Source organism: Hemicordylus capensis, chromosome 5 (assembly GCF_027244095.1).
Source record: "Hemicordylus capensis ecotype Gifberg chromosome 5, rHemCap1.1.pri, whole genome shotgun sequence".
In the NCBI taxonomy this organism is placed as follows: domain Eukaryota; kingdom Metazoa; phylum Chordata; class Lepidosauria; order Squamata; family Cordylidae; genus Hemicordylus; species Hemicordylus capensis.
The window spans coordinates 1,156,109-1,168,908 of NC_069661.1; the positions used below are offsets into that span (position 1 = coordinate 1,156,109).

At 63.6% G+C, this 12,800-nt stretch overlaps 1 protein-coding gene across 8 annotated transcripts in view; it reads left to right on the top strand.

Moving 5' to 3' along the window:
• DCTN1 (dynactin subunit 1) overlaps positions 1-11,770 on the top strand; it is a 70,688-nt gene extending 58,918 nt beyond the window's left edge. For 6 of the 8 annotated variants that reach the window (XM_053254554.1, XM_053254558.1, XM_053254559.1 and 3 more), the window contains 18 exons: positions 290-406; positions 3,158-3,310; positions 3,751-3,911; positions 4,020-4,188; positions 4,402-4,470; positions 4,759-4,821; positions 4,916-5,065; positions 5,189-5,350; positions 5,809-5,940; positions 6,151-6,279; positions 6,527-6,669; positions 7,244-7,410; positions 8,844-8,858; positions 9,236-9,369; positions 9,931-10,120; positions 10,248-10,324; positions 10,625-10,714; positions 10,826-11,770. In XM_053254554.1, the coding sequence (XP_053110529.1) occupies positions 290-406; positions 3,158-3,310; positions 3,751-3,911; positions 4,020-4,188; positions 4,402-4,470; positions 4,759-4,821; positions 4,916-5,065; positions 5,189-5,350; positions 5,809-5,940; positions 6,151-6,279; positions 6,527-6,669; positions 7,244-7,410; positions 8,844-8,858; positions 9,236-9,369; positions 9,931-10,120; positions 10,248-10,324; positions 10,625-10,714; positions 10,826-10,963 (2,259 nt within the window). In that variant the 3' untranslated portion in view covers positions 10,964-11,770. The remainder of the gene's footprint in view (positions 1-289; positions 407-3,157; positions 3,311-3,750; positions 3,912-4,019; positions 4,189-4,401; positions 4,471-4,758; positions 4,822-4,915; positions 5,066-5,188; positions 5,351-5,808; positions 5,941-6,150; positions 6,280-6,526; positions 6,670-7,243; positions 7,411-8,843; positions 8,859-9,235; positions 9,370-9,930; positions 10,121-10,247; positions 10,325-10,624; positions 10,715-10,825) is intronic. The other 2 variants (XM_053254552.1, XM_053254556.1) reach the window with 1 other exon arrangement.
• Positions 11,771-12,800: the final 1,030 nt, after the last annotated feature.

A 12,800-nucleotide genomic window follows, 5' to 3' on the forward strand; every position in this document is an offset into this window, starting at 1 on the left:
CCCCCCCCGCTTGGGGCTGTTGTGCGGATCGAGGCTTTGCCATGGCTCCATATACACCGGAGCCAGCCCCTGCTGCCTCTCCGCGCCCTTCCCTCTTTTCCCAAGAGGCTGCATGGGAGAGGAGGGTGCCAGCCAGGTAAGTGCCCTGCAGCGGTGCCCGCCCCCCCCCCCCACCGTGGGTTTGACTCATTTGCCCTCCCAGGTGCCGCTTATGGCCGCTTCCCCCGTTGCCCCTTGCTGTGCTCTTCCTTGGCAGGGCTGACTCCGGCTCTCTCTCTCTCTCTCTCAGGATGTCAACAGGGAGCTGATGAGCCAGCAAGAGGCTTCTGTGGAGCGGCAGCAACAGCCTCCGCCAGAGATGTTCGACTTCAAGATCAAGTTTGCAGAGACGAAAGCCCACGCCAAGGTAGAGGGAGCCGCCGGGCCCTCGGGCCGCCCCACCCGAGCAGGGGCAGCCCCCAGGCTTGCTCCCCCCCCCCCGCCTTCATGGCTCCTGAGACAGGGTAGGGGGCTGCTGCTGCTGCTGCTGCTTCGCATGTGTCCGGTGGGGAGGCAGGGGAGGAGACGGGCACGGGCAGGGAGATTCGGGGCGGGAGGAGACGATTGCCTTTTGGAGTGGGGGAGCTGAACATATTTTAGAAGAGCTTTTTCCCTTATAAGAATGAGCAAAATGTTCTTCAGTGCCGCTTAAAAAAAAAAAAAAGTATTGTTACCACCAGTTAACGCCGCTGCAAATATCTTCCATCCGAAGGTGGCAGTATTAAGTGGTGGAGGCACTGCTGAGTTGACTGGGTTGTCACAGAGTACCTTCCCTCTGGCGCGCACACACATTTTCTTTTTTTAACGTATATCCTGCCTTTTTGCTCAGTGGCGTGCAGAAGTATCATAAGAACCCAGTAACAAGAGAACAAGTGGCAATACAAAAACGCACCAGGGCACTTTCCAGATTACCTGCTACAACCGTAGCGAAATGCTTCGGCTTGGCAGGATCGAACTGAAAACGATCCCAGAATCTACAACGGGAAAATACAGCTACGTTTTTGCAACAGACATACGACATTATAGCACTAAATTGCAGCGATAAAATCCGAATCCAGGCATCCGAAATGTGAACGGCACCCTGTGACAGCGTGGGGACTGCCGTGTCGCAGCTCAGGAAGTAGGGAAGCAGACTTCGCAGATGAGGGGTTAATCTGGAAAGCGGCCAGGACACGAGAGAGCTTCAGAGCCTCTCAAGGCCTTGGTTCCTCAACCCAGTTGCAAGGAAGGGAAGCTTGCTGGAGCCGCTGCATTTTTCAGAGGTGCTGGAAGGCTCAGAGAGAGGAGGGGAGTGAGGGGGCCACTGCAGACTTCAGCACGTGGCCCTCCGATGGCCCTCCGGAGACTGCAGCGCACGCAGGATGCCCTCCCTGTGAGGTCTTGGAGACATGGCAGGTTCATAGGAGCAAAGGTGGCGCTTCAGGTCCCTTGGTCCCAAGTGTGGAGAACTTTGAAAGTCCTCACCAGCTTCTTGAACCGCACCCCGAAGGCGACTGATAAGCAGGGTGGCTTGTGAAGGACCAGTGTCACGTGGTCTGTGCATCTCACCCCAGGCCTGGCTCTGTGTTGTGAATGCACGTAGGGCTTGAGGTCAGAAAAGCACTTTCAGAAGTTGCCGGTCTGGGAGTCTGCCAGCCCTGCTGCTGCTCCTCCTCCCGCAGGGGGGCACAAGGCCAGGGATCCTCTCGCTTCTCCTTTGCCTCCGAATCTTCCGCTGCCTCCCTCAAGTGGCACGAACGTAAGGCTCGGGTTTCTTCCCTCTGACCAGCAGACCCCACCCCTGGTTGCAAACCGCCTTCAATGCCCCCAGTTCAAAAGAGGTTTGCCCAGAAGTGAGATCTGCTCTGGGGGAAGCGGAAGCCAAAACCCTCCTGGAGTGGCTGGGTGGCCTCCTTTGGATTCAGGCCTCTCTGGCGACAGGAAGCGTCCACGTTGTCTTCAGCAAAAGGAATGGTTCATTTTCAACGTTTATTCCTATTTTCCCAGCTCTGGCAGTGCCTTCTCAGATAGGTGGTTCATTTGAAAACGAGGAAGGCGTGTATGCTTTTAAATGTCATAAAGACACCAAACAGCCCCATTTCATCTGCCAAGAATTAAAACACACATGTATTCTTTGAGTAGTAAAGTCCTATATTTACCTGGATCCAAGACCAGGTTTTCCCCAAGTTGTTTGATGTTAGAAATTGGAGAACCTTCTTAAATTCAGAGTCCTGTTTCAGTTGGGTGAATAGCTGTAAGCTCTATTTAGCCTCTGTTTTTAAGGGGTCACCTTACATTTGGAGTTGTCTTCTGTTCAGGTAAATACGGTCAGGTCAGGTTTGCTAGGAAAGCCGGTGGGGCATGGATCGCCCTCTCCCTCCCCAGGTGCCTCTCTTTCTGTGCAGTCAACACGTCTGTGCATCTCGAGGGGTTGCCCAGGCCAGCATAGTTCTTGGCTCTGCAGGGAGGTGGGTGCTGCGGACGTGGGCTTGGCGTGGGGCTTGCCCTGTGAGCAGCGCGGCTTCCAGGGAGGAGGACTCTTGGGTGGGCTGCTGAGCTCTGAAGACTGCTGGGTCGTCTCTGGGAACTGCTCCCCGTTTCATGTGAACTCCAGGCAGGAGCAGCTTGTCCAAGCGGGGGGGGGGGGCACTGCTGCTCCCGCTCCCGGCAGCTCCGTTGGCTCCTCGCTTTCTCGCCCCACCCCAGTGTTCATGGGAGCAGAGCTGCCTGCAGGCTGGCCACTCATCAGGTAGAGCTGTGCGGTTAACCACACATTGAGGAAAGGTCAGCCTGCAGGCAGCTCTGCTCCCAGGAATGCTGGGGCAAGAGAGGGGAGCAGCCTGAGCCGCCCCCAGGAAGCGGAAGCAGCTGCGCCTCCTCTGGCACCCCCCCTCCCCCGGCTCGTTGGGACAAGCTGCTCATGGGCCTGGAGCCGGAGGGGGGGGGCAGCCTTGAGTGGGGGGGGCATTGGGAAGGGCCTTCAGGGGGTGGGCGGAGGTTGGCTGGCACAAGCGGTGGGATGCCCCAGGCCCTCCATGGTGGGAGGGAGCGTTTGGGGGAAGAGTCGGGCTTGGGGTTCCTTCCTGTGTGTCCCTTCCCTCCGGGAGTTCCTCTGACCTGGCTCCCCCGTCCCTGGCAGGCCATTGAGATGGAGCTGCGTCAGATGGAGGTGCAGCAGGCCAACCGGCACGTCTCCCTGCTCACCTCCTTCATGCCGGACAGCTTCCTGCGCCACGGTGGGGACCACGACTGCGTCCTGGTGCTGCTCCTCATCCCACGGCTCATCTGCAAGGTAGGCAGGCGGAGGGCACCTCCAGGCAGAGGATTCCTGCTTTCTAGCCAGGACCGGGCCCCAAAGTGGCTTGCGGGGCAGAGGCACACTCTTATTCGGAGCGGGGTAGTCGGTCAAGATGCCAAGCCCGAGAAGCAGCCCTCTTGCCGATCGTGGCATGCAGAGTCTCCCCGGCTGGGTCCCGGCCGGGTCCCGGTCGTCTCCGACTGTCCCAGAGCCCTCTGAACGGGCAGCTCCCTGCAGCCTGCTGCAGTCCTGGCCCAGCCCCAAGGAGAAGGGCCTGGGACTAGCCTTGCCTGCACAGGACTGGGGCCAAGAGTGGGTGGGCTCTGGGCCCTTGGGGAGGGGCGTGCCACTCTCCAGCCAGGTGCCGAGCATGGCCCCCGAGCGTCGTCTGGAGGGCAGCCTCTGACCCCTGGCTCCTTCCCTCTCTGCAACAGGCTGAGCTCATCAGCAAGCAGGCCCAGGAGAAATTTGAGCTGAATGAGAACTGTGCGGAGCGAGCGGGCCTCCGGGGGGCACCAGGGGAGCAGCTGAGCTTTGCTGCTGGGCTGGTGTATTCCCTCAGCCTGCTGCAAGCCACGCTGCACAAATACGAGCAGTGAGTACCTCTGGCAGTGGGCGCCCGGGAGGGAGGGGCCTGCGGCTGTTCATGCCCCCCCCCACCTCCTGGCTTGGCCTCATGCCTTCTGTGCCTCCCCGCTCCCAGGGCCCTGAACAAGTGCAGCGTGGAGGTCTACAAGAAAGTGGGGCTGCTCTACCCCGAGCTGAGCGTGCACGAGCGCTCCCTGGACTTCCTGATCGAGCTGCTGCACAAGGACCAGCTGGATGAGACGGTCAACGTGGAGCCTCTGACCAAAGCCATCAAGTATTACCAGGTGGGCTGGAGCGTGGCTGGCTGGCTGGGGAGGGTGGGTGGGGGGGCCAAGGGGGCCGCCCTGGCTGCCCCTTGGCAGGCAGCTCCCTCCGAATCTCTGGTGGGGCAAGCAAAGCGGGAGGCTGCAGCCAGGCCCTCCCGTGCTGCTGTCCAGTGGCCGAGGCATGGTGCTGCCCTCCCCTCCTCCTCCTCCTCCTCCTCCTCTCCCCTCTAGCACCTGTACAGCATCCACCTGGCGGAGCAAGCCGAGGACTGCACGATGCAGCTGGCGGACCACATCAAGGTGAGGGCCTGCTCCGCGGCGCTGCCAGGCCTCTCTGGGGCCCCGCTCTCCCTCTTGGCCAGGAGCAGGGGTCGCCTGGGACGGAGGGGACCGGCTGCCCTTTGGCCGGCATGGCCGCCCCACTGGGAAGGAGTGAAGAGGCGGGACACGGGCCTTGCGGGGAGGAGGGGAGTGGGCAGCACCCTCCAGGCCAGGGCCTGGAATCTCCCAGCAGCCGCCTCCGCCCTGCCACTGCGGTGGCTCCTGGCCCCTCTGTGCCGTGCCGAGTGTCTCTGTGCTTGCCTGCAGTTTACCCAGAGTGCCTTGGACTGCATGAGTGTGGAGGTGGGCCGGCTGCGGTCCTTCCTGCAGGTGAGTGCTGGGGAGGGCCGGCGGGCGGCCCCTTGGGAGGCTGCTGGGGCCCGTCGCGAAGGGGTGGCTGACGCTCCCCTGTGTGTTGCTGCAGACGGGGCAGGAGGCCTCCGACTGGGCCATCCTCCTCAAGGACCTGGAGACCTCCTGCAGCGACATCCGGCAGTTCTGCAAGAAGATCCGGCGCCGCATGCCAGGCACCGACGCCCCCGGCATCCCTGCAGCTCTGGGCTTTGGACAGCAGGTGGGCAGCCGGGCGCGCTGTGGGGCCTTGGGCGGCGGCTGCTCCTCCTGGCAGGTGTCCAGGGGGGCGGGTGGGAGCAGCAGCTGCGGGGCTGATCCTGGCCTGCCTCACTCGCTCTCTCAGGTCTCGGACACGCTGCTGGATTGCCGCAAGCACCTGACCTGGGTGGTGGCCGTGCTGCAGGAAGTGGCGGCCGCCGGCGCCCAGATGATCGCCCCACTGACTGAGAACGAGGGCCTGCAGGCGCTGAAGCTGGAGGAGCTGGCCTTCAAAGCCAGCGAGCAGGTGAGGAGCAGCTGCCTTCCGCCTGACTCTGCCTAGGGGTGGCCAGCTGCAGGGTGGCGCCTGGGACGCTCGGCCTGCCGGGTGGCTCCTTGCCCGGGAGGGTCGCAGAGGGGCTGCTGGTGGGGGCCTCTTGGCTGTGGTGTGCAGTTGAATGGCCCTGATCCCTGCTGCCACTAGAGGGAGATTCTAGGTGGCATTGGAGGAGAGGCGGCCTTGGGGCTGGGGGGGGCACGGCCTCGCCTCCCACTTGCCGTCCGAGAGAGGCCACCGCACAAGCCGGGCGGTTTCTGGATTCCCGGGGGCCGAGACTTCCATGACCTGCCCCAAACTGGGCTGCCACCCCCAGCCGCTGCTTATGCTTGGAGCACAGAGAGCGCCCTTGTAGTTCCTTGGTGGGGCAAGCCCCATTGTGCCAAGTGCGTGCCCCCCACCCCAGGACCTGCCTGGTTCCCTTCCAGATCTACGGCTCCCAAGGCGTCAACCCCTATGAGTGCCTGCGGCAGTCCTGCAACATCCTCATTGCCACGATGAACAAGATGGCCACAGCCATGCAGGAGGGCGAATATGATGCTGACAAGCCCCAGAGCAAGGTGAGCGGGCCTGCCGGCTGGAGCCCAGCACGTGCCGGGGAGAGGCGATGTGGCTGGGCGGGTGTTCGGTGGCAGCGGCGGGTGGTCCACACAGTGCCCCCCCACCCAGCGCCCAAGCCCTCTCCTCTCCTGCCTTTCCATGGCTTGGGGAGGGGCAGCCCCCCCTCTGCCGGCGAGTCAGAGCAAGCTGACATGGGCCCCCTTTTCCAGTCCCCTCCCCCTGTGGAGCTGCGAGCAGCCGCCTTGCGGGCAGAGATCACGGATGCAGAGGGCCTGGGGCTCAAACTGGAGGACCGGGAGACGGTCATCAAGGAGCTGAAGAAGTCCCTCAAAATCAAGGTGAGCGTTTCCTCCTCCTCCTCCTGCTGCTGCTGCTGGGCTGGCTTGTCTGCTCGGCCTGCCCTTTTTGCTGGTCGTGGGACACTTCTGGCAGGGGTGGGGGCTGCCTCTCGCCCTAGAAAGGCAGCGAAGGAAGGAGGCCCCCCCGGAGGGGCAGGGCTGGGGGGTGCCATCCGGCTCGCCAGGGAGACGGAGCCTGGCTGGAGAGCGGCCGCCAGCTTGCTCTGCTGCCCCTTTCGCTGCGCAGGGCGAGGAACTGAGCGAGGCCAACGTGCGCCTGAGCCTCCTGGAGAAGAAGCTGGACAGCGCCTCCAAGGATGCCGATGAGCGGGTGGAGAAGATCCAGACCAAGCTGGACGAGACCCAGGCTCTGCTGAAGAAGAAGGAGAAGTGAGGAGGGGCTGGGCACGGCCGGGGCTTCTGGCTCCACAGGCTTGGGCGCCCGAGGAGGCCCCGTCCTCCGGCCCCTCCTGAGGCCGAAGTGGAGGAGAGGGCAGTCCCGTCTCCGGCCACAGCTGCGCTCCAGGGATGACAGCGAGGGGCTTGCAAGGGGCCTGCAGGCTCCCCCTTCCTCAGGGCGGCCCTTCCAGTCCGAGTCTGTTTCTCCACTTGAGCCCCAGAGCGTCGCCGAAGCCCCTGGCCAGTGACTGCTGTGCAGTCTGGGGAACCCCTCTGCGGCCGGCACCAGGGGCAGCTCTCCCTCCTCTGCCCCCGGCCTGGCCCTTGAGCTGTGCTCGTGGCTCATGGCAAAGAGCTGCCCCTGGGGAGGCGGCCTCTTGCGATCCCAGAAAGGGTCAGGGTGGGGAGGGAGCTGGGCGCGGTGGCTCTCTCCCAGCAGGGGCCCCCTTGCCCCGGGCAAGAGCAGAGCTGGCCCCCCAAGCGGGCCGAGGGCCTTGCGCCTCCTCCCGCTCGGTGGCCTTGGCTCCGGAGGACACGCTCGCTCCCTCTTTCCCCTCCCCGGCAGGGAGTTTGAGGAGACGATGGATGCTCTCCAAGCGGACATTGACCAGCTGGAGGCGGAGAAGCTGGAGCTGAAGCAGCGGCTCAGCTCCCAGTCCAAGCGCACCATCGAGGGCCTGAGGGGGGCCCCGGCCACCGGCATCGCCTCGGTCATCTCCGGCATCACGGGAGGTGAGAGCGCGGCCTGGGCGCAGCTTCCTCGTCCTGGGGCTGGGGAGGGGGGCAAGTGGGAGGCAGGCGGCAGAGCTGGGACCGGGGAAGGGGAGCCTGCCGGAGTTGGGGGGGACACACTCCGCAATCGGCGTGGATGTTCTGGGCAGTCCCGTTTGGTGCAGGCGGGGGGAATGGGACAGGGCAGCACAGCAAGGGGAGAGTCGCAAATTGGGGGTGTGTGGCTTAAGGAGTTTGCAGTGCCTCCCCAGACAGCCCTGAGGGGCTCCTTCACCTGCTCCTTCGGTGTTGCAGCACAGCTGGGGGTGGGGGGAGCCGAAGCTCCAGGCCCAGCCCTGCTGCTTGGGGGTCCTGTGGAAACACCAGGGATGGGACTCTTGCGTCAGGTCCCTCCTCCCCAGGCAGGCGCAGAGCGAGAGTCACTCTGCTGTCTTTGGCCTCAGTAGCAACAGTCTGCCTTGGGGGGGGGGGGGGCGTGATTCTCACATTCAGTGAAAGCCAACCCTGTTTAAGCACAAACCACCCCCGAATCTCCAAATTCAGAGGCTGGTGCCCAGACCTGCAATGCGCATTCAGCCACCCTGGTCCAGAGTGCGGCACTGTCATCAGAGGGGCACACCCGAAGGTTGTGAAGTTCAGCCTGGGGGACCCGCGCCATGGCCCCATGGCGTTGCTCTTGGAAAGGCCCCGGAGGGAGCGACTGGGCCTGGGGGCGGCAGGCAGAGCCCCTGCTTGCTGCTGGGCCATGCCCCAGGGGGCTGGGCTGCCTAGCCCAGCTGGCGATGCTTCTGGCTGGAAGAACCATCTGGGGAGTGGTGGGCTTTAAGCAGAGGCTCTGGGAGCCCTGCCATGGCCCACACAAAACGCAGGTCAGTCAGCAGTGGGGTGCAAAAAGGGTAAAGGTTGGACCCAGCCCCATCCATGCAGAACGGAGTCCTCTTGCTTCGAGCTGGGCTTGCTTGTCCATCTCCTGAAGAACAGCCGCTTTGCTCGCCAGGCTTGGGTGACTGGGCCAGTCACGTGTGCATGGATCGGGCCCTGGGTTTGTGGTGAGCTGCAGGCTACCAGTTTGCTGCTGCTTCTCCCAGCTGTTCTGCGGCTCTGTGGCCTGCCCATGCCAAGCCCGCACTCCAGTTGTGGGCTGATGTTTTTCCAGAAGGGCCACTGGACAAGGGGGGCGGGGAGCGTTGTGGAAAGTGTGCACAGGGGCCAAGAAGGCCGTGGGAAGGGCCTGCCCCACTGGGATGGCCGTGGGTCCTTCTGGCTCGTGGGGGAGCCTTGGGGGGGTGGGGGTGGTGCTGCTGCTGCTCTAACAACGGGAGCCGGTGGGGCAGCTGGCCCAGGCCGCTCCTCCTTGCTTCCGCCCCGTCCCTGGGCCTCCCTTCTGACCCTGCGCCTCCTTCCCCTTCTTTCCTCCTATGCTTCCCCTGCAGAGGAGCAGCAGAGAGGTACAGTGGCCGTGCAGGGCCCGAGGGCTTGTCGGGTGGGGAGGCAGGGAGTCCTGCCGAGACGGCCTTTGGGGCCAGGGGGGAGCTCGTGGGGCTGCTGGCAGCGTAGCGGAGGGGGTGGGCCACAAGTGGGCCGAGGCCAGGCGAGGTGCTGGCCCACGAGGGCACCCGCCCCGGTCCCTGTGAGGTTCTCCTGGCCTCCTGTGGGCCCTGCCAGCAGCACGCAGGCCTCTCGTTCACGGGCACTTCTGGGCAGGCTGGAGAGCCCGCCTGGTGGGGCAGAGGGCGGGGGGGCGCCTGCCTGTGGCACATCCGGGCGTCCTGGCAAGCCCCTCCCCTTCTCATGGCGCCCCCGTCCGCCTTCCTCTCCTGGGCAGGTGTGGGTGCTGGACCGCTGGTGATGGGGGGCTCGGGCCCGGTCCAGGTGAAGGATTCCCCTCTGCTCCTGCAGCAGATTGACGCCATGCAGCGCTCCATCAAGCACCTCAAGAACGAGAACAACCGGCTCAAGGTGAGGCGGGCTGGAGGTGCCGGAGGGGAGCAGAAGGGCCGTGGCTGGCTGGGAGGCAGGAGCTCTCTCGGAGGTGGGGCAGGAGCTCCTGGCGGCAGAGGGGAGCCTCTGGAGTGCTGGGCAGCGGAGCCTGGCTGTGGCCCTGGCTGCCCCGGGGAGCTCCAGGGCCTGCTGCCAGAGGCCACCCCCCCCACCTTCTCCTCCTTTCGAGAGGCAGGGCGTGGTTCTTGGGAAGGCTCAGGCACCCCGACCTCCCTGCAGACCTTCTCCCCCTAGGACCTGCCCCGCTCCACGCGCACTCCAGAGGGTTCCTGAATGCTGCTCCTTGGCCTCCGCAATCAGATGTTGTCCCTGGCCCTCCTTGGAGAGGATGGCAGGAAGTGTGTGGGTGGGATTGGGGGCAAGGGGGGCACCAGCGAGAGGAGCCTGGGGCTTCCCCTCCGTTCCGTTCCGAACCGTCCAGAGCAGGGAGGGGGTGCCCAGGTGCCCTGAGGCGGGCCCAGGGAGGGGGTGTGAAGTGGACAGCTGAGCCGGCCTCGGTCTCTGGTCTTCCCTCTGCAGGGAGCTGAGATGAGGAAGGAGCTGGCATCGCTGCCCCCTCTGCGGGTTCCCAAGCTCTTGCTCCCCAAGGATAGGCAAGGGGAGGCAGTGGTCTCCGGCTCCCTGTACCGCAAGACGAGCCAGCTGCTGGAGACCCTCCACCAGATGAGTGCCAGCGCCAAGGTGGTGGACATCACGCGGCAGAGGACAGGTAGGGCTGGGAGGGGGGAGCAGGGCGCCACAGTCTCGCCCCCGCCAGAAGAGGTGTGGCTGGAGGGGGCCCTCGGCCGGTGCCTTGTCTCCTCGGCCTCTCACGGCTGTGCTTCTCCCCCCTGCAGCCGCCAGCCCAGCAGCCCAGCTCCTTGAGCAAGCCACCCGCCTGAAATCGCTGAGTGAAACGATCGACAAATTGAGGGTAATGCGGGAGTCCTCTGGCTGCTCTCTGCCCTAGAAGGAGCTCTGCCACAGCTCTTTGCAGGGGGCACCACGGGGTGGGGTGGGGGTGGGCACTGGCCTGTCTGGACACGGCGCTGGGCCCACTGGCGGCCCTCCCTGTGTGGCCTCCGCCTCGGCGCCCTCCTGCTTTTCTTCCTGTAGTAGCAGCCAGCCATCTTGGATCCAGCCTTGCCTTGCCCAAGGAAGGGGGTCTCCTTAGGGAGCAGGGTCATGGGCCTTGGGCCGGACGGCACTGAGCACCTTGTTCCCCCTCCGGCAGGATGAAGTCATGAAGGAGACGGTCCTCCAGCACCCTGGAGCCAACGTCCCCACTGACTTTGGCACCTTCCCATCCGTGCCCTTCCTGAAGGTGAGGCCCGCAGCAGAGGGAGGCCTCCTTGGCTGCCCCCAGGGTGGTGCTCGGGGCAGCGGAGCAGCCTGCCTGCCCCTGACGCCCTGCCTGCCCTCCTTTCCCCTCCAGGCCAGAGAGGAGCAGAAGGAGGACACGGTCTACCTGGGCAAAGTGACCTTCCCCTGCCAGCCGGGCCACGGCCAGGTGCACAGGCTGGTCCTCACCCCAGAGCAGCTGCACAAGCTCCACACACGCCTCATCTCCTAAGCCGGCTCTTCCCCGCCCTGCCCGCCTCCCCCTGCCCGCCTCCCGCCCTCCAGGTGGCCATTTTGCTGCAGCCCCTCCTGGCACTACTGACTCTCTCCTCAGCCTGTGTTTTGTGTGCCTGCGTCCTGCCCGCCCCCCAGCAGGTGTTCTGCTTCAGGTGACCACTCCACCCCTCCCTCCGTGATGGACAGGGTCCTGCTGCTCCTGGGTCTCGGGCCAGGCTTTCCTTTCGTTTCAGCTTTAACATCTTGTGGGGGACGGGGCAGGTAGCCTCCCCCTCTGCTCCTTGGGTTTGGCCTCACAGCCTGCCCCCAAGTTAGCTGATTGAAAGCAGGGAGGGGAATGGAGGGGAGTGCGTTCACCTGCCTGTTAGGGTTTGGGGGAGTGGCGGGGGCATGGATGAAAAGCTTCCAGACCCCTCTGCTTCAAGCACGTTGGCAGAGTTGCACACTGGTGTGAGCACTGGATCCATGCCTCATCTCGGGCTCCTGCCTCAGAAGGCTGGGTGGGGAAGGAGCCAGAGCTGGCGGGGGCACCTGTCCATGAGGGTCTCCTCCCCCCCCCCCCCGCAAAAAACACACACACTACAGGCCGCCTCCTGCAGCCCAGCACTTCCACGCACAGCCACGGCGGATAACTTGTCGTCCTCTCCCTCCCTCCGGGGTCTCGATCTTTTGGTGCTTTTATTTTGGCGAGTACATTAAGTGAGAAGCATCGGCCTGTGGTTGGGCGCCCAGAGACCCACAGCCATCCCCTTGCACCTTGAGGACGTGGAGCTCTTGAGACAAATAAACTGTCTTAAACCAAGCTTGGGCTGTGTGGCCTCATTCTGTGTGTCGCTTTAGGGCCCCGAGGCTGAAGTGGGGCCAGAGCTCCGTGCTCTTCCCCTAGCCCAGGCCTAAGAGGCACAGAAGATTTGCCCCGGCCTCTCCAGCAGGACGAAGGTGCTCCTCCTTTTGCTGTGTCACATACGTGTGTCGTCACAGCATAGAAACGGCATCGTGCACTTTTCCCCTCTGCCCATGCAAAAGCTCACGGGCCAAAGGGCGGCTCAGCCTCCCCTTCTCAAGTCTGGCTGAGCCCTTCTGCATCATTTATTTATTTAATATGCCGCCCTCATCAGGAGGACAGCACGTTGCAGCACAGACCGTGCCTTAAAACAGCAGTGGAGGGGTTTGGGGTGAGCTCTGCTGCTGCTGCCTTGGTTTGCTTCATAAAGCCCTCAGGAGGACTAAAAATGCCTTGCGGTGTTAAACCCTGAATAGTTTAAGGGGGGTGTTTGCCATGGAATCGTCTCCAGGGCTGCCACCCCTTGCAGTGATGGATCTGGTGAAGAAGGGCTGCTAAGGTCAACTGCATCTGCGGGTGAGAGAGAGGCTGGGGGCGGGGGCAAGGCGCCCAGGTCCACTGGGCTGTGTCCCATGCAGCACAAAGGCAGGACTGCCCTGCTGCAGGGGAGAAGCTGCAGCCTTCAAGGCACCGGGCGGGGAGGACCACCTCCCCACTTTGTGACCATTTGGGGAGGGCCTTCTCCTTGGCAGCTCCGAGCCTAGGAATATAGGACACTGCCATCTACTGAGTCAGACCTTTGGTGGTCTATCTAGCTCAGTATTGTCTTCACAGACTGGCAGCGGCTTCTCCAAGGCTGCAGACAGGAATCTCTCTCAGCCCTATCTTGGAGATGCTGCCAGGGAGGGAACTTGGAACCTTCTGCTCTTCCCAGAGTGGCTCCGTCCCCTGAAGGGAAATATCTTCCAGTGCTCACACTTCCAGTCTCCCATTCAAATGCAACCAGGGCAGACCCTGCTTAGCTAAGGGGACAAGTCAGGCTTGCTAC